The 26,522-nt window shown below is 37.1% G+C and overlaps 1 protein-coding gene across 5 annotated transcripts in view; it reads right to left on the bottom strand.

Annotated features, from left to right (window-relative positions):
* LOC149563971 (transducin family protein / WD-40 repeat family protein) overlaps nt 1–26,522 on the bottom strand; it is a 221,185-nt gene that overhangs the window by 23,521 nt on the left and 171,142 nt on the right. For 3 of the 5 annotated variants that reach the window (XR_016364136.1, XM_089827077.1, XM_089827075.1), the window contains exons 14-15: nt 25,090–25,371; nt 24,497–24,675 (exon numbers count right to left, since the gene is read on the bottom strand). Coding sequence is in view for 3 of the 5 variants with exons in the window: in XM_089827077.1 (XP_089683203.1) it covers nt 24,497–24,675; nt 25,090–25,371 (461 nt within the window). In the remaining 2 variants the exon portion in view is untranslated. The remainder of the gene's footprint in view (nt 1–24,496; nt 24,676–25,089; nt 25,372–26,522) is intronic. The other 2 variants (XR_016364137.1, XM_089827078.1) reach the window with 1 other exon arrangement.

Here is a 26,522-nt window from a genome sequence, read left to right as displayed (position 1 = left end):
AAATCTTTCATCAACTTTCACATTAGCACTCTCAATAAGTTTCTTTAACCTCTGATTATAGCATAGGTAGGGTCTTGTCTAAGTAGACTGACCAAGAAATATTCCTTCACCACTTCTAGGATCAAACTTTCCTAGGTCATTATCTCTCTTAATGCAACATTTTCTTACAAAAAAATTGAAATACTTAACTGTACGTACATGTCCATACCATAATCCATAAGGTGTCTTACCGGTACTATGCTTTATCTGAACTTTGTTCAATCTGTAGACTACAGTGGCAACAACTTTTCTGTAGTACATACGAAGCACTTTTTCTTCCAACATCATAGTCCTTGCAGTGTCAAGGATTGTTTTGATCCTTCACTCTAACATCCCATTTTCCTTAGGGGTTCTACGAGCATACATTTGTCTTCTTATTCCATGTTCTTCACAATATGCATTGAATTATCCAGATGCAAACTCTCTACCTAAGTCACATCTCAAACATTTCAGCTTTATTCTAGATCCAATCTCAACTTTGGCATTAAATATCTTGAATTTATCAAAAGCTTCTTACTTTTCCTTGAAAAATGCAACCATCTTCTAAAATAATCGCCAATAAATAGAATGCAATATCTCTCACCATACCAAGTCATTGTCTTAGTAGGACCACATCGATCTACATGAACCAAATCTGAAATCTCAGAGCAATATATGTTTTGTTCTTGAAAGTTGTAGTGTTCCCTCTTCTGGCTTAAGAAATGAATGTTAGAACCTGCAACACGTCGTTAGTACATCACGGAAAATATATATTAAAATCCAATTACATCTTAGAAATATCAAGCTCATTAAATATCTATCTAAATACTATCCCTTACTAACCCATCCCAATCCTTCAGGAAGAGCTCTTCTCAAATCATCTAACCCTCTAATGAGAAATAATTCTAGATTGGTAATCATCATATGAAGAATGTCTCCTTAAGGCCTTTAGGATCTCTAAAAACTACTCGGTAGAGATCCCACCTCTAACCATGTCTCTTAGCTCTAACATGCATAAAATTAACCTCTACAATTACAAGTTTCTAAGAGATTCTCTATAAATCTCTCTTTGGGACTCCAATCCCAGCATTCATTTCTAAATGCCCTCTAATCTCTAAGTTCCCTCGAGAGAAAACTCAATGTCCTAAATGGATGTCCTCTACCAAGGATCCACTGGGTCTCTATGAGAACTATAAGTTCTCATCTTTGATATGATTAATAATTCTTACAATGATGAATGTTCTATTGATATCAAATTGAGATATATATCTCTGTTGGTTCTACTTTTGTAACTATATTCTTGTTTTAATTCCCTATATTTTCTATCATTATTTCTTCGTCATAGTTTATCCCTCCTTTTTTCTGCAAGTATTTAATTTGGTTTGATTCATATAGGAAACTACTTGTCACTCTTCCCTCTTTGTTATGGTAGTGTAATATCCCCATTTTTAGCAAGTTCCTATAGTTGGCCAGGTCAGTTCATCATAGCGACCCGCGTGAGCTGACAGGGCGTTTTGGGGGTCTCAATTATGGATTTACTATTTTTAGTAGATGCTATTTCCGGCAGCGCAATGGATGGCTTGGTAGTTGGTCATCACCTGCAGTTGATTGGTTAAGAATTGCATGAGCTCTTAATTAGTTATTATTCATTGAGTTCAATTATTATAATAATGTTTATATTGTTATAATAATGACTTCAAGTGATATTTCTAAAAAGCAAGTTGGAAAGTTTCTAGTGTTGAGTTCTTTTGGGAAACTTCCACATTTCTAAAGTAGAGTTTTATGGAAACTTCTACCAATGAGAGCTCATTTCATTGGGAAAGGCACACATTGATTATATATTTGATTTTGTGCCTTTGTGGCTTTTTCCTGGGTTCTTAACTGTATGCCCTTGCTGATGTATAAGGGTCTCTGAAATATTTTGATGTTTGAAGTCACTATTGATGTATGGTGATTTCACTATCTAAATCTCCTATATGTGTTTCCTATGTTTGGGAGATTGTTCTAGTAATTTCATTGCAAAATGTGTTATTATAAATAATTTGCCAAGTCTCCTTATTGCAATCACTGTGGCTACGGAGATTGATCTTTTAAAGGAAATTGATTGTATTATGCTGCATATTGGCAATCGATTTGATGAAGTTTTGAGGAATTTGGTGATGGCTGAGGTTAGTGTTTGAGATTCCCATCAGCTTGACGCCAAGGCTATGAATTGTTGAAGTTTATTTGTGCCACATGGAATTGTACTAGGCGGCACTTAGAATTAATAGCCTACGATTTGTGAGTAGCTGGATGCCTTTCCTCTTCTAGCCGCAATGTGCTATGGGGGCATTCCACAATAACTACAAATGGTTTGACAGTGTCTTCGGCCTGCATTTGTGGATATCCTAGGAGACGTATGTTGAGGAGCTGCCATGGGACTCATATTCTGGTCTTCCCTTTCAGTCGGCAAGCACATCGAATTAAGCTATAAGGAAATCAAGTTCCTTAATTAATTGGTGGAATTCGATATATGCTCTTTGAATTTCCTTTCTACATAAAATTATGAATAATGCTGAAGTTGTGTTGTTAGCATTCCTCTTGCGCTTTTAATGTATTTTGAAAATTAATTCTAATAAAAGCAACAAACCTAGCAACATTGTTCAATTGGCATTGAAATTTCTATCAAAACATACATAGTGTTTTTACATTGGTATCAGAGCAGTTTGCTGCCATCCTCTAGGGTAGGAAATTTTTATTTTATTTCAAATTTGTTGTTACATCATTTCTCCAGCTATGGACAGACATAGGACTGGCAGTTCTAGAAGTCGGTGGAGTAATGAGGAAGTTAGCATAAAAATGAATGCTTTGTAGGAGAGTATTTAAGCTTCATCAACAAAGGTTGGTGGAGAGCTTGTTGGATCTAGCGACAGTTGAGAGGGCAGCAAGGCATATGGTTTCCACCTTTAGAAGGCCGACATTGAGGTTGCAAGGAAGGAAGCTTGAGTTTCCCCGATAGGTGTCCATGATGTTGATGTTCCCTCATTTAGTACGACACCTGCTAGTCCAATCCATAATATTAATGATGGACTAGTTTCATAAGGACATGTGGATGTGTCTGTGATGGATAGTAGCGCTGGGCTTCAGCAGGTTGAGGCTCCCAAAGTAGTCCCTATGGTTAGTTTAAAGGTAGTTGATTATGTAGTTGTCACTGACTTGTCAGATTCATCAGAGGAGGGAGTTGTTATTGGCGACTTATATGTCAACTACTGTAGTGTTGCTCTAATAAAGGCGGCAGTTACTTCCTTAGATGGGACCGAAGCACATATGAAGTCACCCAACCATGATGTTGGTGATATAGGTGTTCCAACGAAGTTGGGATATGTGGATGCAAATGGTATGGACACATTTGATGATACTATGAGCTGCGCCGGGTATGATATCCCTTATCAGATATTGGGCGATGATTCCGAGGAGGTTTTTGATGAATCCTAGGATTGATGTTTTCATGATTTTACATTTGAGGTGGAAGCTAAGACATGCGAGGAGATTGATATTGCAAGGGCTTCCATTTCTTCGGATGATGAGTGGTCTCGGAAGATGAGTTGTGCGAGGATGATGGCACACATATGAGTGATCTTGTGGTGGGCAGTTCTGATTCAATTTCTTATCACAGTGTTGTTGGTGAGACAGAGAGATCACATAGGAGTCGGGGGTTACAAAGGCATCATGTGACCAGTTAGCTGAAGGTGAGTGATAGTGACATTTCTTCAACTCTTGGGATGTTGTTCGTCAAATGCTAGCTACATCTGGTTGGGGTGCTCCTATGTCTGATGAGCGCAGTGATAATACTCTTTCTCTAACAGAGGTTCATGCACTTCGAGAGGCTGTTAGGATCTTGAAGCATAATTACTCGTAGCTAGTTGTTGACCGGGATTACCTTCTAAAGTGGGGTAGCACTTGTCATGAGATATTGTTAGAGAAAGAAGAGGAAATGGTGGAGCTCACCCAAGAGCTTGAGGTGACTGTGGACTCTCTTCAATGTACTCAGTGGGCTCTTCAAGAGTCACAATTACAATTGGATGAGGTGACCGTAGTGTTGGAGCATGTTTGGACCACACCAGTCCTAGATCAAGTCTAGTTGCATACTATGGTTGGTGCTGAGTTTGCTTCTATGGTTGGGGATGATGGACGTGATGATGTGGCCAACACATCCATCTAGGATATGGGTGCAGTAGGTACAAATGAGATGAGAGTATAAGGGGAGTTGGGCTCTTATGCTGATTTGCTTCCTTCTGCTGGAAGCGAATCTAATTCTTCATCTCATACAGCTGATAGCATTGGACAGTTGGCAGTGCCACATTTTTAGAGGGATCAGCTGTGGGTTGTGAGGGAATAGGTTGATGCTTCCACATATAATTTCTACTGTATTGAGTCATTCATGGATTATTTGTTTGAGAGCTCGGATTTGCGGCAGGATTCATACAGGGTATCTGAGGGTACTCTCATTCGGGGCTCTCGTGCTATACGACGTTTGCTGGGAAGGATTGTAGAGACCTTGGCTACAATGCTTCCCAATAGGGATTTCGAGATTGGGTTTGTTGAGAGGATAGGTGGTTCAGAGTCAAAGATTGGAGCCATCTTTCGATTCCCAGATTGATACTGATGAGCTCTTGATAGAGATTGGGAGTTTTTATCAACATTACACTGTGAGGAGTGCTAATCACTTTTATTTTGGCCCACAACTAGAGGATTTGGTTTCATGTCAATGTGGGTTGGCTCTAGTTTCTTACCATCCATTATGGGATAGGTTAGCACCATCCTCTACTAATAGGATTGATAGTTGCAAATTTGACCCCTTGCAGTCTCTACACGCCCAGGACCATTTGGTAGAGATTGGAGTTGGTGGTACTGTCTCAAGTACCTATGGTTGTCACCATCTCCACAATGTGGTTGGGTGTGAGTATCAGTTTGATGGGGACTCAAGTATTGACAGAGTTGGTATTTCAGTTGTGTTGAGTTCCGATGGGTTGTTGTCTCCATCAACACTTCGGGCCAGTTTTCAGATGATTCTGATGTTGGTGTCCGCTATTTGGGTGTTTGTGCTATAGGAGTTGCGTGTACATAGCAAGGATGGTACATAGTTCTACCTTTGGGATCTAAGTGGATTGTGTGTTTATTTTTCTCCGGGATTGCTTGGGGACAAGCAATCTTAGGGAGGGAGGACTGTAATGTCCACATTTTTAGCAAGTTCCTGTAGTTGGCCAAGTTAGTTCACCATAGCAACCCACGTGAGATGACAGGGCAGGTTGGGGGTCTCAGTTATGGATTTACTATTTTTAGTAGTTGTTATTTTCGGTAGCCCAGTGGATGGCTTGGCAGTTGGTCGTCACCTGCAGTTGATCGGGTTAATAATTGCATGACCTCTTGTTTAGTTATTATTCATTGAGTTGCATTATTATAATAATGTTTATATTATTTAATAATAACAAGTGATATTTCTAAAAAGCAAGTTGGAAAGTTTCTAGTGCTGAGTTCTTTTGGGAAACTTCCATGATTTCTGAAGTGGAGTTTTATGGGAGCTTCTACCAATGAGAGCTTATAAATGAGGGCTCATTTCACTGGGAAAGGCACACATTGATTATATATTTTATTTTTTGGCTTTGTGGCTTTTTCCTAGGTTCTTAACTATATGCCCTTGCTTATGTATACGGGTCTCTGAAGTTTTCTGATGTTTGAAGTCACTACTGATGTATGGTGATTTCACTATCTAAATCTCCTATCTGTGTTTCCTGTGTCTGGGAGATTGTTCTGGTAATTTCATTGCAAATTGTGTTGTTATAAACAATTTTCCAAGTCTCCTTATTGTAATCACTATGGCTACGAAGATTGATCTTTTGAAGGAAATTGATTATATTATGTTGCATACTAGCAATCAATTTGATGAAGTTTTGAGGAATTTGGTGACAGCTGAGGTTGGCGTTTGAGATTCCCATCAGCTTGATGCCAAGGCTGTGAATTGCTGAAGTTTATTTGTGCCACGCGGAATTGTACTAGGGGGCACTCAGAATTAATAGCCTACGATTTGTGAGTAGCTCAACGTTTATCCTCTTCCAGCCGCAATGTGCTATGGGGGCATTCTACAATAACTACGGAGAGTTTGACAGTGTCTTCGGCCTGCATTTGTGGATATCCTTGGAGACGTGTGTTGAGAAGCTGCCGTGGGACTCATATTCTGGTCTTCCCTTTCAGCCGGCAAGCACATCGAATTAAGCTATAAGGAAATTAGGTTCCTTACTCAATTAATTGGTGGAATTCAATATATGTTCTTTGTATTTCCGTCCTACATAAAATTATGAATAATGCTGAAGTTGTGTTGTTAGCATTCCTCCTACGCTTTTAATATATTCTGAAAATTAATTCTAATAAAAACAAGAAAAAACCCAGCAACATTGTTCAATTGGCACTGAAATTTCTATCAAAGCATACATAGAATTTTTGCAAGTAGATGGCTCGATGCTTCTTTTTCCACATGATACTTCCTTTGCAATAATTGTTTAACCTTTGTCCATTATAATTAGTTATCATGGGTTTGTGGGCACCACCTTTCACCATCATTCTCCCTATCATGTATGATGTAAATATATTTATTTCCCTTAGTCTCCGACCTTTGGTTTCAATGTCTATTATTTGACATGTCATTGTTATTACAATTTTTGTTTCTTCTTAATTCTTTGCCTACGTATTCCTCCATACCAATTGCTTGTAATTGCCAATGACTGTGATAATGGTATTGTTGTATTTGTTGACATATTCCTTGTTGTCCATGTTAATATAATACATGCCCGTATTCATTCCCTAGTCAATAACCATATGTTCCTTTTGGTTGATGTCTTTACATGTGTAATTTCCATCTATCTCGTCAGTTTTCTTCATTCATTCATATGTTCCTTCATTCAGTAGTTCTCCCTTCCTCCCATTCCTTGTTGAATACATATGTTTATATCTATTCTGAATTGAGAAGTTGCACTAAATGAGACACGTTTGTCTCTTGTGAATCACCTCTTGGTACTAATTACACCGATTGGCTTGCACTCCCAAATTGATCTTTTATAATAATATTTTTCATCTATAGTAACTAATGGTATTCCTTTTACTAGCTATGCCTTGTTCCTAACATAATACACGTTAATCACTAATTGATGGGAATGGCTTGTTCACTAGTGATGTCATTTATATATTTTTATAAATAAACTAATGCTGACTAATAGTGTTTAATCTTCCTCTAAATGGTGTCTTCTGACACTAACTAATCTTCTAAATCGATAGTCAATATGGAATGATAGAGGTTAATGGGTAGGTGATTGTCTTCATGAAAATGAGACTCTTTATATGTTATCGATTTTTAGAGAGGATAGACTCATCATTCATTGATGTTGCTTCTATCAATTCCTTGATTTGTTATTACATTTGTTGTATATGGGTAAGATATTCAATATGAAGTCAATCATTGCCAATAACTATTGACTTAGTCTCTTTTCGTAGAGTATGTTTGATGGTGTTACTGAATATTCTATCTATATTCTCATTTTGTGTTTATTCAAGAGATCAATATTTATTTTACGAATAAATGATGTCATAATGTTTTATTATTATTACATATCTCATTGATATATCAATTATGTATTGGTATTTAATCAAAATAATTATTATGATCATATTATGTTCATCAAAAGATAGGTTTTTATTTTTAATTATGTGTACTAATTATATTATTTTTAGTTCTTATTTATTATTAATCATTTAAAAATATGTTTTACATATTATTTATACCTTTATATATATATATGTGTGTGTGTGTGTGTGTTTGAAACTTGTTTGATGTTATCTTATATATTTATATTCAACAAAATCATATGTATCCTAATATATATTTATATCATTCATATGTTACTTTCGGGTCATTTCAAAAGTCATTCTTATGTGTTTCCCCATGGGGCATACCTTGCATAATATTTTAGTTGGCTTCATCAACTTTGCTAGATTTGGGCCACTGTGATTTGGCCACTGTGATTTGGGAGTCGACTCTCCTCTCCATTCCCCACTGCACTGCTCCCTCTTCTCTCAGTCCCAAGCACCAGAATACCTATCCTATGAACAAGTGGTTTGATGATGACTGTAAGTCTCCCACCGCTCTTTACATTTGTCCTTCATTGACTCCTACACCCAACTACAACTGTCTTACCACTGCTTTCTTTGCTACAAGCGGTTGTATGTTGTGTCGTAGTGCAAATGACTTTACGACATGCTCATGCACTACTTCAAGCTCTTCCGGCGTACTTTGTTCTCCCATCACCCTCCTCTGCTCTCCACCCTTCTTCTCCCTTATTTCCCATACCTCCACTCTTTATCACATTCTTGTCCAACCCTCTCTCCACCTCACCCCTCTATTCCACTGTCACTTATTCACTTTCTCCTGCATTTGTGAGGTCGATAGATCTTTGAGGTTTAGCAAAGCGGTGGATGAGGAAGGGCTCCAAGTGGAACTCTTCAAGTTGGTATCTCAATTTCGGGTTCCTTCCTCCTTGTGATCTTTAATAGAGTGGCTTGTATTGGCTTTCCATACTCTTTTCGAGGCACATGATCTACCGATCCATAAGACCGAGTTGGCTTCAAACCCTAACAACTACTGGATCATTACGATTGGGCATAATTTTGCCAAACTTTATGCCACTGTGTTGAACACTATTTTATCCAAGGAGCTCGACAAGAGACATTGTCGGGCAAGGGGTCAAATTGATTTTCGTGTCGACTTCCAAAACATGGACCATATCTTGACATTGTGGACTATCATTGAGGAGGCTCAACAACGCTCAATGAAAGTCTACTACTTTTTTGTGGACTTTCATAAGGTGTTTGACCCTATCCCCTAGGTGGAACTATTCCGGAGGCTTAGATATACCAAGATCTCAGAGACAGTGGTGACAGTTATTATGAGGATTTATAAGACTATTGTAGACAAGACTCCAGAGGGATTCTTCGATCCGATCCAGAGAAACTTTGGAGTGAAGTAGGGCTTCCCTCTCTCCCCCACCTTTTTTGGCACCTACATTGATGAGTTTGAGGCTTTTCTCAAAGATTCCTTTCTTCCCAATGATAGTTGTGCCTTGCATCGAGTCTTGATTTCCATTCTCCTCTTTGCTAATGATGTGGTTCTTTTAGCAACCTTGTCGAAGGGTCTTCAAAGGCTTCTTGTTCGGTTAGCCTCCTTCTCTAACTTGCAAAAACTAGTGGTGAACCTGGGTAAGACCCGTGTTATGGTCTTCAACTACTTTAAGAACTCCCATCTCTAACTTTACTTTCAAGGCCATGAGATTGAGATTGCTTCCTCGTATACTTACATTGAGGTTAAGTTCTTTGAGCCCTGCTTGAGTTTAGACCCACCATACAACCCGGGGTTAATAAAGGGTTGGGATCCCTAACCGTGCTAGAAAGGCAATGTTTCAGACATCACTTTCAAGACACTTCATCCAAGTTGTCCCTCTTGGGCTCCTTAGTCAAATCGACTATGTTATATGGCTCTGTGGTGTGCAGTCCCTGTCTCCCAAATTCTTACTAGCCTCAATTGAGTGACTTTAGACTCTTTTCCTCTAACATATCATCAGGTGTCATCTTTCTACTCCCCACAGTGTTATTCTCACTAGGTTCGGGGCCTATCCTTTCAAGCTTAGAGCCATCTTTGATCTGGTTTGGTTCCTTCACTATCTTCAAGGATTTGCGAACTTTGTTAGTCATCACAAATACACCTACCTAGCTTATTTTTCTTCTGTTGTTGTCGATGGTTCCAACCCTTTTGCCAAGGCCTGTATTTGGTACACTCATGCTACTACTTTGCTAGTCTCAATCGCAATTGAGATTGATCATCTCCCTTCCTTTCGATTTTCACTAGATGCTCTCGCTCACCTCCTCCCCTCTTGGCACAAGCTGAACAAGCATCTTAGACTCAATATTTATGAACAATACATTATCACAACTTGGAGCAACCCTCTAAGCGGGCTGGATTCGAGGATGACCTTCTATGCTTAGCACTTCATGGATAGTCAGGATGAGATTATTGTGCATCTCGTCCACTTGACTCAACTCTGGAGTTACATCCTCCATATCACTTTGGGCTCCTTTAGAGTTGTCTCCTACTGGCTTCAGAATTAGACTGATCATCATATCAACATAGAAGATTGGATTTGTTGCTTGTTTACCTTTGCTGAGGCGAAAACTGAGAAACACTTCATTTTTCGCTAGGTCATCCATTATGAGATCAGAGGGCGGCTTCATGGCCTATTTAAAGAGTGTAGATCCCTTTCAACTTTCTTCAAATAGACTGACCAATAGTGCCTTGCACTTTACCTCTGGGAGATAACACAACTTCGTCACCACACTTTGCAGCTCCTATTCGCACTGAGCCAAACATCAGATCATCTTATCAAAGCATTTTTCTCGCACATGTCTCATGCCCAGGGCATGAAGTGACCGCTAAGTACTCCTATATCAAATCACACTAGATCTATGAGACCCCACAGCGACACTCCATTTCTAATAGTACTCAAAGATAGTCTAAGGCTCTTGGTCACCTTGGACTGTACCCCTCAATGTTGGACTCCTTCTCGCCTAGGAAGGATGTCTAGTCTTTCCTCATCGGCTCTTTTGCTTTCTTGCTTGATTTTTGCTAGACACTGTTTGGTGCTCCTATTGTAGGTTATTACCTTGTTTGTTTGCCTTCAGTCCCTTAGAGCTTTCCAGTGATCTCTTATTGGACATTAATAAATTTATCTCACCTTATCTTCAATCATAAGATATTTCATCATTCATAGCAATTAACATAATTTTTGTTAATTATGTAACTCGATAATATACAGGTCTGAAAGTGCAGACCACACTAGACCTTCTTACCGTAAATATCCTAAGTATTGCATTGTATTATATATTCTTCTTGAGATCCGACGACTTCTTAGGAGTTGTTTGATAATAGTTAACTAATCTAACAAATTGTGTTAGTAAATGTTATGACTCTCCTTGCAGATCGCCGACTTCTAGATGGGTTATAATTGTTAACTTAGAAGGGACATGTCCCTTTGAGGGACATACCCTTTAGTGTTGATATTTAAGGAGGTTATTAGTGTAGTTTTGAGGACAGACAAACACAATTCAGTTTGCTCCTTCAAGAACCAATATCCAACGATTATATTGCAGAGATACTCCCATTTCAGATCAGATCAATGGATTATCATTCCTTCTTGCATCAAAATTTGAGAAGTTCAGTATTCATCACATAAAGATTGTTGATAAGTTTGATCAAAGATCACAGAATTAGCAAGAACTTTACATAGTACCAGAGCTCTGGTAGTCGAACATAGGCTCTGCAAAATTCAGTTATCAGACTTCATATATATCTAGCAACAGTCTTCTATCTTTAATGGCATACACAATCAGACCCGAGGATAGGTTTGATGGGAAAGAACATTTTGATGCCTAGAAATTCATAATCGAATCATGATGATTCTTGAAGAGAATGATGTAAGACAATTTGTTGATGGAGCATCCAAACAACCTCTAGTTGAACCTCATAAATCTATCTAGAGAAAAGGAAATAGAAAAGCCATTCAAATCATTTTAGATGGAGTAAAAAATGATATCGTACCCATGCTTACAAAATATCAAACTGCATTTGATATGATGAAAGCATTACGAAATGCATATGAGGTCAACAATGCAACTAGGGTTTTTGCATTGAAAAGGAAACTAAATCACATTAAAATAAAGAAAGGAGAATCAATGAATTCTTACTTCCTAAGGGTTGCCAACATTAGAGATGAACTGTCAAGTATAGGAACCATAATTAGTGACACAAAATTAACACTAATGGCCATAGATGGATTACCAGATTCATGGGAGACTTCTGCACAAGGAATAAGTGCTAGAGATAATCTTCCAAACATCAACAGACTTAAGAACGAGTGTCTGCAAGAAGAATCTAGAAAGCTAAAGAAAGGAGGAAAACTAAAAATAGAAGATGAAGAACTTCATGTTCTTAATACAAACTCCTATAAGGGCAAGAAGAAACATTTCAAAAGGAAAAAGGGAAATCAAAAGAATGGGAAACCCAAGAAAGATCTATCTAAAATAAAGTGTTTCAATTGTGAAAAATTTGGACACTATAGATCAAATTGTTCTGAAAATTCTAAACAACAAGCAAATTGTACAAATGTTACTAGGGAAGAAGATACCTATGATCCTGAGAATCGTGTATTGTACTCCTCATTACAAATGAAATTTCAAGTAAAGCATGGGTAATTGATAGTGGATCTTCTAGACATATAACAGGATACAAAGAAACACTCGACTCCTTATCAGAGAAGGTTAACGGTGAAGTTACCATTGGTGATAATTCTGCACATTCCGTTGAAGGAATTGGAAATTGCACCTTGAAACTAAAATCAAGAAATACTCTTCTTCTCAAAGGTGTACTCTACGTACCAAGAATTAAAAGAAATCTAATCTCAATTACAAAACTTGAAAATGATGGGCATAATGTTGCATTCGTGGATGGCAAAGTATTAACATGGGCAAACTCCTCAATCAAGAAAGCGAAGTTGATTGGTCAGAGAAATTGATACTTGTATGAATTGAATACAGAATCTAATGGACCTATTCAAGCCTTAGTCCATGAAGCTGCAAACATAAATGAAATATGGCACAAAAGATTAGGGCATCTAAATTTCAAAACCTTATCAACTATGGAGAAGATGGTTATTGGATTACCTAAACTAAATAAAGACCACTCAAGCATATGCAAAGGGTACGCTCTGGGTAAGAACACCAGAAGTCCATTTCATGATAGTACTAGGAAAACAAATAATGTTTTGGAATTAATTCATTCAGATTTATGTGGACCTATTTGTTCCTTCTCTTGAAGGATTCTGGTATTATTTTTTGTTCATGGATGACATCTCTAGGAAAACATGGATTTACTTCTTAAAATGCAAAGAATCAGAAGAAATCCTAAAGAGGTTTAAAGAATTCGAAACATTAACTGAAAATCTTTCAGGGCATAAAATTAAAACTCTTAGAACAAAATGGGGTAGTAGAAAGGAAGAATAGGATAATTATAGAAGCTGCTAGAGCTATGATTTTTTATCAAAATCTAGAATATTACCTTTGGGTAGAAGCCTCTTGTACTACTGTATATATTCAAAACAGAAGCCCTCACTCCTACCTTAGAGATAAAACTCCTGAAGAAGTATTTACTAAGGTCAAACCCAATATAAGTCATTTTAGGATTTTTGGGTGCCTTGTATATATCCATGTTCCAAAAGAAAAGAGAACCAAGTTGGAACCCTCTGGAAGGAAAGGTATTTTTGTAGGGTATAGTGAAACATCCAAGGCATATAGGATTTTCATACCTGGTTAGAAAAGTATTGAACTTAGTAGGGATGTGATTTTTGAAGAGGATCTTGCATTCAAAAGAGCCCTGAGTTCTAAAGAACCTTCTCCTTTATTTAGTTCTGAAAGAAATAGTGAATCTAGATCCAAGAGGGAGAAATTAGAAGAAATTGAAGATGAAATTCAAAATCTAAATCTTGAAGAACCTCAAAATTCAAAGAAAAGACCACTTTGGGCCATTAAAACAGTTGAGGCAGTTCAAAACTTTACTGCACCTTCCGGAACAATCAGAGAAAGCAAAAGACCTAAAAGATTCTCTAGTTATACAACAAAAATGAGTAATTTATCCAAAACAAAACCAACCAATCCTTATGATGCTATTAAACATACAGCTTGGAAAGAAGCTATGACAGAAGAATACCAATCTATTATGGAAAATGATGTTTGGGAAATTGTTCCTAGACCTAAAGGAAATCTGTTGTTTCTTCCAAATGGAAAATTAAAATAAAGCATGCTACTAACGGTAGCATTGAAAAGTATAAAGCTAGATTTGTAAGTAGAGGATTTTCTCAAAAGGAAGGGATTGATTATGAACAAAACCTTTGCTCCTATTGCTAGATATACCTCTGTAGGAGCAGTCTTAGCAATTGCAGCATCGAAGGGATGGAAAGTACATTAGATGGATGTAAAAACAACATTCCTAAATGGAAAGATTACAAAAGAAGTATATCTGGAGCAACCTGAAGGATTTGAAACTCATGATCCTAACACTTTTGTTTGTAGGCTCAAGAAAGCTCTCTACGGGCTTAAACAGGCTCCCAAGGCCTGGTATGAAAGAATTGATAAGTGTCTAACCGGCTTAGGATTCTCCAAGAATGAAGTCGATCCAATTTTCTATTATAAAGGAGATAAAGATTAGATAGTAATTTTGATACTGTATGTTGATGATTTACTAATAACAGGTGATGATCATCTCGTAGATCAGTGCAAGAAAGATTTAACTAAAGAATTTGAGATGAAAGATTTGGGACTCCTTCATTACTTCCTAGGACAGGAAGTGCGGTAGAATTCTGACAGTATCATACTTAATCAAGGGAAGTATACATCAGAGATTTTGAAAAAATTTGAAATGTGGAATTGCAAGCCTATGTCTTCTCCAATGGAGACTAACCTACATAAACTTAAGAAAGCAGTAACAGAATCACCTTATAGATTCTACTCTCTACAGACAGATGATTGGGTCCCTTATATACTTAGTAGATACAAGACCGAATATTTGCTATGCTATTAATGCCTTAAGCCAGTTTATTTGTGAGCCAAAGGAGATTCACCTAGTTGCAGTTAAGCACATTATGAGATACTTACAAGGCACTCTTGATTTTGGATCAAATATGAGAAGATTGCTTTAGATTTGCATGGATTCACCGACTTAGATTGGGGTGGAAGTTTTAAAGACAAAAAGTACTTCAAGATGTTTCAATTTAGGATCAGTTATGATATCTTGGATATGTAGAAAGTAGTCTTCAATAGCTCAAAGCTCCATAGAAGCCGAATACATTGCAACAGCGATGGCCTCTCAAGAAGTAGTCTGGCTAAGGAAGTTACTTGTAGGATTATTTGGGCAAGCCATGAATCCTACGATCATTCACTATGATAATCAAAGTTCCATCAAGCTTTCAGTGAATCCAGTTTTCCATGACAGGTCCAAGCATATTGAAATTCCTTACCATTATGTAAGAGATATGGTAGACAGGAATTCTGTAAAATTAGAATACATTTGCATTGCAGATCAAACAGCAGACATACTCACCAAACCTCTATCTAGAGTGAAGATAGAACACTTTAGGAGGAGACTTGGTATGGTTGAGTTGTAATCCATTTGTACTCTTTTGATTATTAATAAAATTATTTTATTTTATTTTGTCAGGCTATTGACTGTTATGGGCTCCACCATTTGTATTCATTATTTAAAGAGGTGACGATCTCTGAGATAATGAACACTTGTATAAAAAACATTATGAGAAATGATGATCTCTTAGTTAATGTGCTAAACAGTAGAGTTCTACTGTAAGATCTAGATGAGTTTTAGATCATATTGTGATATTGACATTGCTATGTCTTCGAGTCACAATTTGAATGAAGGAAGAATTTTAGTATTCTCCGGATTTATCCTATTTTCTGGTAGATCTTAAACTTTGGATCAGGTTATGATATAGAAATACTAGTATCTATGAGTCACAACTTGGATAAATGAAGAAAGTAAATTACTCTTCAGATTTATCCTGTATCTTATCACTAGTAGCAATGATTTGTCATATCCACATTTAGTAATATGACATTGTATTATGTGTTCTATGATACCAAATGCTAAGAAGATTTAGACAGATATAGAGTATTAATTCTTGCTTATGTTGCTAGATATAATATCTCTCTGTATGATTATGAGGTTAAGAGGGAGTGTTCAGTATGTAACCCGATAACTGCACTTGACCTTCTTACCTTAAATATCCTATGTGTTGCATTGTATTATATATTCTTCTTGAGAGCCGGAAACTTCTTAGGAGTTGTTTGATAATAGTTAACTAATCTAACACATTGTGTTAGTAAATGTTATGATTCTCCTTGCAGATTGCCGACTTCTAGATGGGTTATAATTGTTGACTTAGGAAGGGACATGTCCCTTTGAGGGACATACCCTTTAGTGTTGATATTTAAGGAGGTTATTGGTGTAGTTTTGAGGACACACAAACACAATTCAGTCTGTTCCTTCAAGCATCAATATCCAGCGATTATATCGCAGAGATACTCCCATTTCAGATCAGATCAAAGGTTGATCATTCCTTCTTGCATCAGAATTTGAGAAGTTCAGTATTCATCACATAAAGATTGTTGATAAGTCTGATCAAAGATCACAGAATTAGCAGGAACTTTACATTTCCTCCTCACTTTTTCCAGATTTATCATTAGTAGCACCAATACATCAGCATAATAAAATTTATTTTGATATCTAGTCGCAAACTTCCTTTGTTTATGTTTAAGAACTCTCTTTGGACATCTAGAAGCAAAATTACCAATCTTCTTGCATGCAAAACATTTCAGAGGCAGTCTTTCCTCACACTTACTAAACTTTTCAGTATCCTCTTTGCAATCATATCTTCCAATTCTTCTAGCTCCCTTTCCTCTTCCTCAGTTTCTTCTCATTCTTTAGCATATCTACCAAATTTTACCAAACTAGTAGAACTTGTAGAACTATCATAGCTAATCTTGTTCTTTCCATCAAATTTGAACTTTCCTTCTTAAAGATCATTGTAGACCTCCTCAAGCATTTAAGATTCAAAAAGAGAACCGAAAAGCTCTAGTACCAATTCTTAGGAATAACAATTCAACACACAACAAAAAGGAGGAGGGTGGGGTGAATCAGTTGTGACCAAATTAAAACATTAAACCATCCATGACATATCAGATCTGCAAACTTAAATGCAATGCAAAGAAAATAACACTATAACACATAACACCAGATTTTTTTGGATGAAACCCTACTAAGGGAAAAACCAGCGTGGGGATCAAACCTGAGATGATGTAGTAGTATATATCGTACCCTATTAAAGATAGATAAGGAATGCAAATGCATTCAGTAACTTGCCTAGAGCTCACTACTCTATTACAACGAGGACAATAACCATGATTGGACAACAATCCAAATAGGTGAACTAATACTTCACTATGGATAGCAATTTGAGATGAACTGACTAAAAGTATCAATTATGCCAACATAGTTCCTTTAAAGCACAATATGAGATTCCATTCATACCTCTTCTCAATCAACTCTTATCTCTGCCACTGATCCAATCTTCCCATCATCACACTCCTTCCATTAGCTCTTCTCCATCCCCACTCTCTCACACTTCTGAGTTTAACAAATGAATTCACTCCCTTATACAAGTCTCTAACACTTATCAGGTCAGCCTAATTACAAGATAAATTACATCAACCAACAGAATTCCAAAAGTGTTAGCTAGAACACATGAATAATACATTGCAATATCAAATAACTTGCTATCATCCAATAGTTAATCAGAATAATCCAATCAACACATTTCCTGACTGAGACTAGGAAATAAATTCCCTTCCACTGCCCAACGAGAAAACTAACTTTAAAGGAATCGATCTTCAAGCAAATCCGCTGTTAGACATGATTTTGTGTCTTCATGATGTATCCCAAATCGTAGACTGAAACCCTGCTTCAGAAAAACTCACTGAAGAGTATACTGGACCTCTGTCTGAAACAGATAGTAGTAAGTGCTATCAGCAACTAGACTTCAGTAAAACTTCTGTGACTTTTTTTAATTAACTTAGAAACACATGTGATGATCATCATACCATGTCAACTCACCAAACATCATCCCTTACGATTCATAGGCTCTAGTACAACAAACCGTTATTTCATAAAAACTATTTAAACATTGTTCATCAACAGGAACATTGTCTGATAGACATATATGTTGACATCAATGACAAAACATAAAAGCCAAACACAACCACCAACAAGTCCTAAAAGGACTCTCTAAAGGTTTCCCAATGCAGGTAAGAACAGCCAAAGAAACATGGTTCAACTTGGCAAGAAGGGCAGAAGAAAGGGGAAAAAGGGTAAGCCAGAAGGACTTAGCAGAATGGGTGAGAGCGTGATGCAGGATCCTTCTACATTGGGAAATGAAGCACCACTTCTTGAGGAGATGGCGGAAGGAGGCGTTTAAGTTGGATGAGAAGGGTGATGGCTGCAAGTGTAATAACCAGGACCCGGCTATAACTTGACACACTATGACTTCACCAATTTACTACACCAATCAGGCAATTTGGTATTTCATCAAACACTTAGCAAACATTCACAATTATCCTTGAATAAATGATATTCTAAAATCCAAACCCCAAACTAGAGAATGCAAGGAAATGCTTACCAACTTTCAGTTCAATTTGGTTATTTAATTTTGCATAGATAAATACTGAATATTATTCTGCACTATGAACTTGCATCCACAAGAACTCTAATGGATAATCATTTATTAAATAACCTGAGAGAAGGAAAATTCCAATACAATATTAATCTCTACATATGTATCATGTGTTGAACATATTCCATCATTTATTTTAATTTCATAAGAACCTGATAATCCACGATCAACCAGTGATTCTAACCTCTGTCCCAAATGCCACCCTTGTAGTAGTAGATAATACCAATGCTGGTGCCCAAGTCTACATATGAAAATGATCCCAACACCTAGGAATTCAAGCTTCCAATGTGCTGTTCGAATGCCCAATTTGCAACCTAAACCTCACACCAGCAGTCAGCCCAATGGCCTCCCGAACATCTGAAAATATCAGAAGTAACTCTCAGAAAATGGCGGCCAACATGTTCCAAAGGATGTTTAAGCATTGCAGGGTAAAACACCCCCGACAGACGTCCACACAGGCAGCCTCCAGATGCAAATGCAATGTGTTCAGATCTTGCCAAAAGATGAACGCAGGCTTCAAATGATAAAACACAGGTTCACATACAAATTGAAGACCTGCAATTTCAGTCGCAGGCTTCCTAAAAGCCCAAACGCCACCCTTTGCCTGAGTATTGAAACTGCTTCTGTGCAATTTGATCTCCCAGCTAAGAATTGCAGGGCATACTAAGGCAATAACTCCTCCAATCCTCACAACTCAATCTCAGAAATAAGAATTAACACTAACAGTAATTCACTTCTCAATACAGTAACCACAGATGAGAATTTCAGACAAAATACTATAACTGAGCAGTAATTTGCACATGACTATCAGAGCAATTCTCCACAATATCTTAGTTATGGAATCAACTCAAACCTCCAAACCCTTATACCTTAGCAAGGGCATAAAAATCAGAGCCTCAGGAAACATCATAAAGATGACAAAGCAAAATAAGATAATCAAATAATCGGATCCTTTTTCCCTCAATAAGAGCTCATATTTATAATCTGCAAATGCCCTTTTGTTTCCAAAATGTAACTTCACTTACGAAGCTTCTCCAACATGAAATAACTTTATAACATTTAATACTTGGCTTAGGCATATAATTAATTAAATAAAAGGCCCCTTCCCATGATAACTCAATGCTCAACTTAAGTGAATTTATAAAGTTAGATTGTAACTTTATAATAAGCCATTTGATGATTTAATGATAATTTGGCCACTAAAAATATAATAACTCCTAGAATACTCAACATTTAAGTATGTCGTTTGAAATAGGAGTCACAGCTATTATTTTCCCATGTGACCAAATGCAACTTCCAAAAATATAAAGGGTCCATCTCAATCAACATCCAACTTACCACAAATTGTAAGTACACAAAACTAAGCCCAATAGCCAAATGAAAACCAACCTATAACTTACTGAATTGTGGAGAAGACAAGACCATCCCAAGTCAAGACATTGCCTCAGAAGATCCTCTATCAACAATAATTAGCCTACGAGGATCACAACAATAGGTTATTCTCCAAAACTCCAATGCCAGCAAAAATGGGGACATTACAATCCTCCTCCCTGAGATTACTTGTCTTCAAGCAATACGACAACACAGTAAACTCCAACCTCCACCTGGATCCCAAATGAAGAAGTGCGTGGCATCCTATCAACCCTAAATCAACTGCATGCCAATATCATCAGGGACATCAACATTGCTTGCAATATAACACCCAATAACTATGCTGATGATGTAAAAGTCAGGGCATCACTAGAAGATAACTCCATAGGAGATCTTTAAAAACTCTTTTTCCTTGTAGCCACCCATATAATGTATATACTAGATTGGAATCCTAATCATCACCAACAATCCTTGAAAAAGACATAGCTATCGTAGAACCATATGCACTTATGCCAACAACTAGGAATTCGAGCATCCAATCTGCAGTTGGTATGCCCAGTTTGCAACTTAAATCACAAACCAGCAGTCAGCCCAATGGCCCCCCGAACATGTGAAAATATAAGGAGAAACTCTTAGAAAATGGCGTCCAATGTATGTCAATGGATGTTTATACATTGCAGGGCAAAACACCTCCAGCAAATGTCCACACAAGCAGCCCCTAAATCTGCACAGGAAGCATCCAGATGCAAATTCATTGTCTTCAGATCTTACCAAAAGATGATTGTGGGCTTCAAATGATAAAACACAGGCTCACATACAAATTGCAGACCTGCAATTTCAGTCACAGGCTTCCTAAAAGCCCAAATGCTACCCTTTGCCTGAGTATTGAAACCGCTTCTGTGCAATTTGATCTCCTAGCTGAGAATCGCAGGGCATACTAAGGCTATAACTCCTCCAATCCTCAAAACTCAATCTCAGAAATAAGAATTAACACCAACACTAATCCACTTCTCAATACAGTTACCACAGATGAGAATTTGAGACAAACTACTATACCTGAGCAGTAATTTGCACATGACTATCAGAGCAATTCTCCACAATATCTCAGTTGTGGAACAACTCAAACCTCCAAAGCCTTATAACTCAGCAAGGGCATAAAAATCAGAACCTCAAGAAATGTCATAAAGACGACAAAGCAAAAATAAGATAATCAAATAATTGGAACCTTTTTCCCTCAATAAGAGCTCATATTTATAATCTGCAAATGCCCTTTTGTTTCCAAAATGTAACTTCACTTACAAAGCTTCTCAAACACAAAATAACTTTATAACATTTGATACTAGGCTTAGGAATATAATTAATTAAATAAATGGCCCCTTCCCATGATGACTCAACCCTCAACTTAAGTGAAATTATAAAGTTAAATTGTAACTTTATAATAAGTCGTTTAATGATTTAATAATAGTTTGGCCACTAAAAATATAATAACTCCCAAAATACTTATCATTTAAAAATGTCGTCTAAAATAGGAGTCACACCCATGATTTTTCCATATGACCAAATGCACTTTCCAAAAATAGAAAGGGTCCATCTCAATCAACATCCGGCTTACCACAAATAGTAAGTACACAAAACTAAGCCCAAACAAGGTCTGATCTAAGCCAAACAAAAACAACCCTGTAACTTAGCGAATTGTGGAGAAGACATGACCCTCCCAAGCCAAGCCACACCACTACCTCAAAAGACCCTCTATCCACAATAATTTTCCTACAAGGATCACAATAATAGGCTAATCTCCCAAACTCCGATGTCGGCAAAAATGGGGACACTGCAGAAAGCAGAACGCAAGGTCTGATGGTAAGTTTCACATTCCTCCCCATGTCATTTGCTCATAGAACAGGTGTTCCTAGGCTTGAGAGGAAGGAACAAGAGAGTGGTCATATGGGGGAAGAGGAGAAAGATCAAATGCGAAATGGAGGAAAAGTAGGATAAAGGGATGAATGACTGGCTAGAAAGAGCATAGTCAGTGACACTCGCACCACCACAATGAGGTCTACAATTAAAAAAAATTGGAGTCAGAAAGTGGAAAAGGCAATTCAAAACCACTAGAACAGAGGACTCGTAGAACTGAATGAGATGATGACTGTACTTTGTGAAGAGGCCTAAAGCATCAATAAAAGACCTTTGAAGTACAGCAATACAAGGATCCATGTCATTACTATAAAAGCATTTGAGGACTAATCATGACAAGGTGTATGACCAACATGAGTCCAAGCATTAGTCACTGACAATAAGGATATCCCTGACCACAAAGAACTAGGAAATACTATTATCAAGGCCAAAAAAGGGTCACTGTCGATACTATTATGAACAACAAATGAGAAGGAGGTCGAAGGGAAGTAACAGATGCCAATGTACATGTTTCTAATATGGGGAGCAGCCTGAGAAATGCAGGCCCAAAGGAATCTAGCGCAATCGTTGGACAAAAGAAATGAAGCCTATCTTTGATAATAGTCACTAAAAAGGCAAGCAACCCCACCAAAACCTCGAACAGGACCCACATCGATGGTAGAGCACCGAATTGTGACTTGCATAAGAAGGTAGAGAAGTTAACTCTACCTTATTATAATGGTTTAGGGAAGGCTTCGGCTAGAGCTTGCACCTAGAGGGTAGACAACTATTTGTAGATCAATCCTATACCAAAGGAAGAGGCCATATAATATGGAACTATCAATGTAAGGCCTTTTATGCCTACTTTTCCACCTAGGACACTAGCACAAGGTGAAAATGAATTTGAGATAACCTAGTTTTGAAACTGATAAGATTGGAAGAGTGGAGGCCCTAAGTTCCAAGTAGCTATCTCATTAAGAGGCTATATCATAGTTACACCATCGTCAAGGACAAGGGAGATCTGAATGGTGGGATAGGTTTCCAAGACAGCGGGACAAAGGGTCCTCATTTTTGGGACTAGGGGGGCAATGGGGGGATGACAACAAAGGGATGGTGAGAGGGGAGGTGTATATAGTATATACTATATATATGGTACTTAAAATCTTGGCTATGTCAAATAGAAGTTTACTAAATACTTGAACATTGCATTCAACAATAAACATTTTAATATTGAAATTTTCACTATCAAATTATTACTTAGAAATAAGAATACTCAAGTCAATGCTACATAATGATAAACTTTAATTTTAAATTCTCAAAACAACAAATGGAAGAGTTCTATTATATCATATGATATCAAGAGTATCTAACCATAAAGATGATTACATTGAATAGCATGATATCAAAAAATGTACAAAATCAAAATAGATCAAAGAATGCATTTAGACATTTGCTTCTTTTTTTAATCCCTTTATGTTGTCGTCACGGGGACTCCTCAGCATCCCTATAAAGTTTGAGGGACGTTGTGTCTCCCCAATGTTCCAACAATGCAGGAACATCTCCTCATTTACAGAGGCGGGCTGACATTGTGGTTGTGCCACTGGGGATGTCGGAACACCATCCCAAACCCATGGTGCATCTTTGTTCCCAAAATACTGGGGAATTTGACAGGAAGGATGCGTGCTGAGGGTGGACTGGACTATATATGGATGTTAGAATGAAACACAAACCCATAGTGGTGGTAGAGCACCAAATTGTAATTTGCATAAGAAGGTAAGGAAGTTTACCTTATTATAATGATTTAGAGAAGGCTTTTCGCCCAGAGCTTGGGTCCAAAAGGTAGAGACCTATTTGTAAATCAATCCTATGCCAAAGGAGAGACTACTAAATATGGAGCTATACATCTTGATTGCACTACATGAGTGGTGGCATCGTGGAATGATCACTAGGGGACATGGTTGGATGACTTCATTTGATACATATATTGCAATTTTTTAGAGACTTCCAGTGTTACTGATAAATATTTCAGAGACAGGTCTCGTGTTTCTTTTTACAGATGGGTTGACAAATCCACTGAGGTTGGATTAAGGCTCTCAATCCACCTACACTACAGAAACCCATAAAAAAGGATTCATATGGAGGCTTCTACTTCTAGAAGCAAATTTCAGTCCAAGAGATTCCCTCACAAGAAGGACAACAATAGGAAACATTTCCAAAGAGAATCACATCAGCCACAGAATGATTCAACAGAATGGGTAGTGAGTAGCTGAATGAAAAATCTGGCACAACTTTCTCTTTGCAGTACCGCAATAGCTTTTCTATATAAGTCAAATTCCAGATCCTAATAAATCCTCCAGCTAGAGAATATTAAGGGCTGCAAGTATTCAAGTTTGATATGTTTGTCTTGTTCTTCAGTATATGATCATATAGTTCATAATTTCCTCTCTCGGACATGCAGTTAAGAAGGAATCATTCAACTTAGAGCTTACAAAAAATGTATCATTGCAGTAGAGTTACAAGAGGGGCATTCTATTTGTCCTTGGCAGAAACTGGTGAAACAATAATAGAAATGACTAAGTTCCTTTGAAATAAAAAATTACTAATGCTAACCATGAAAATCAGATGCAATTTTTATTATATGAAAACAAAAGATATGACTATCTTCAATTTCTCGAGACTCTAAATAGCTTAACAATGTTTCCTTTATAATTTGTTCCATAATACTTTCCATGTTTTTGAGCCCATTCCTTCAAATCAATCTTCTTGTTATTTTGATGGTTCTCAGACATTACCCTGACAACTCCACCAAATCCTCTTGAATTTGGTTGAAGAAAAGTATGCTTGTCATGAACTTTGGGCCAGTGACACAAAAGTTCAAATGTTTTCACATCCCAAAGCTTAACATCTCCATCTTTACTGCCACTTAAAAATAAGCTTGTCCCAGGAATGGTTGATATTGTCGATATGCTTCCTACAAGACAAGAACAGAAATCCATTCGAAAGCAGTTAAGACAAATGTTTTATTTTCCCAAACATTTTTTAGTTTGAAATGAAGATATTTCTATTTTTGTATAATTCCATTTCAACTGGAGAGTCTAAGATAAAAGGTCACACTAGCTGCCCAGAAACTGGATTACAAAAACGATGAAAGTTTTAACATACCATCTTCCAACCATAACAAGACCGCCTCATAGAAACTATTCAATTTTCCACAAAAACTAAAGATTTGCTCTACTGATTATAAAACTTCTTTTTTAGTACAATCCTGTACTAGCATCCCAAATTATTCTCACTTTCCTTAAACTACTTGAACACTTACCACATTGACATAATCATCAAAACCAGTGAATACACAATCATTCAAAAACAATGAATTCACAAGTACCTAGGTGCGCCTTTGGTAAGTACCAAATCATCCCATTAGAATCATGTTCACCAAGCTTTCCGGGTGGGTGAAATGCTTCTTTTGTGTACTGTACATCTTTCAGAGGGGAAGATGAAAACATGTTTTCTTCCTTACTAAGCCTTTTCTGTTTAGTTTTCCCCGTTGTGATGAAGCGAAAGTCATGCACTGCAATATCGCCTGCTTTACCACCTGTAACAATCAACGGTGATACTGATCCACTTCCTACATCATGATCAAAAACGGCAAGAGAGCGAGCACCACCTGTACAGAATTGAAATAATCAATATATGGAATTCTAGACCCTCATTAGTGATTCTAAAGATGGGACACTGACTAGAAAAAACTAACAAGCAAAAGTTATCATTTCTTACAGGCTTGTGAACTGATCTCCATTCATTTATCTAAACTAATGTTCACCTCTCAATCAGAGGTGGTATTATGAAAGATACCAAATGGTATACAGTATACCAAAGGGCATTATATTAGAAGCACATAATTTTTATTTGACAACAAAAGATTTGTGTGCACTTTATCAATTTCTTATTCATCAAATTTAAAAAATATGGTGGCCCCTATTTCATTTTTTCTCAAGGTTAATTAATTATTAAATCATCTCAATGGGATCTTACAAAAGAGCTTGGTGGTTGCTTCAGCCTATTCTTTGCATGTTAGCTATGTTACCAATCTTGGTACTAATTCAGGTTTGCATTGACCAGTTTGAGTTTATCAGTACAAAAACATATCTATTTTGATTTATATATATAAACATGTTAAAAATTTTAAACCAAACGAACATATTATATTTATAACATTCAATATAAATGTATGGAAGGCTTAATGTATCCCATTTTACAGATGTCCATTATGCATGTATCTATCATGATTTATTTGGTTAGAGTTACACCTGTAATGTATTATGTATATCTGCGACATATAAACCCAATTCATTCCATATATGGTATATCTGAAAAACACACCTGTCATGTAATGCAATATAGCTGCATGATACACATTTTCCAGTATGTGAATCCCTTATATATACAAATTCCAGCAAAAAAGATCAGGAAAACTGAACCGAAAAGATTGAAAACCCACCACATTTGATCCAAAGTTAAAAAATCGCACTGTGATTTGTTGTGAATGTCCCAAGTTTTAGCAGGCTCCTACAGTTGGCTAAGTCAGTTCATCTTTGCGGCCCTTGTGAGCTGGCATGTCATAAGTTTTGAGGGTCTCTGAGGCGGAATTGCTACTTTTAGCGAGTCTATTTTGAGGTAGTTTCTATTTTTAGTAGTGTGGAGGCACTGGCACTTAATCTTTATCAGCAGTGGACTACGCGTATTCATAGAGTTGTTATTTAATAAGTGATTAGCGAGGCACACAAAATACCAAATTAGCACTTTCGAAGCCACACA

The sequence above is a fragment of the Cupressus sempervirens genome, chromosome 4 (assembly GCF_028749045.1).
Source record: "Cupressus sempervirens isolate cs-2001-9-10 chromosome 4, ASM2874904v1, whole genome shotgun sequence".
In the NCBI taxonomy this organism is placed as follows: domain Eukaryota; kingdom Viridiplantae; phylum Streptophyta; class Pinopsida; order Cupressales; family Cupressaceae; genus Cupressus; species Cupressus sempervirens.
Note: the sequence above shows the minus strand (reverse complement) of the source record. Positions and strands in the feature narration are given on the sequence as shown.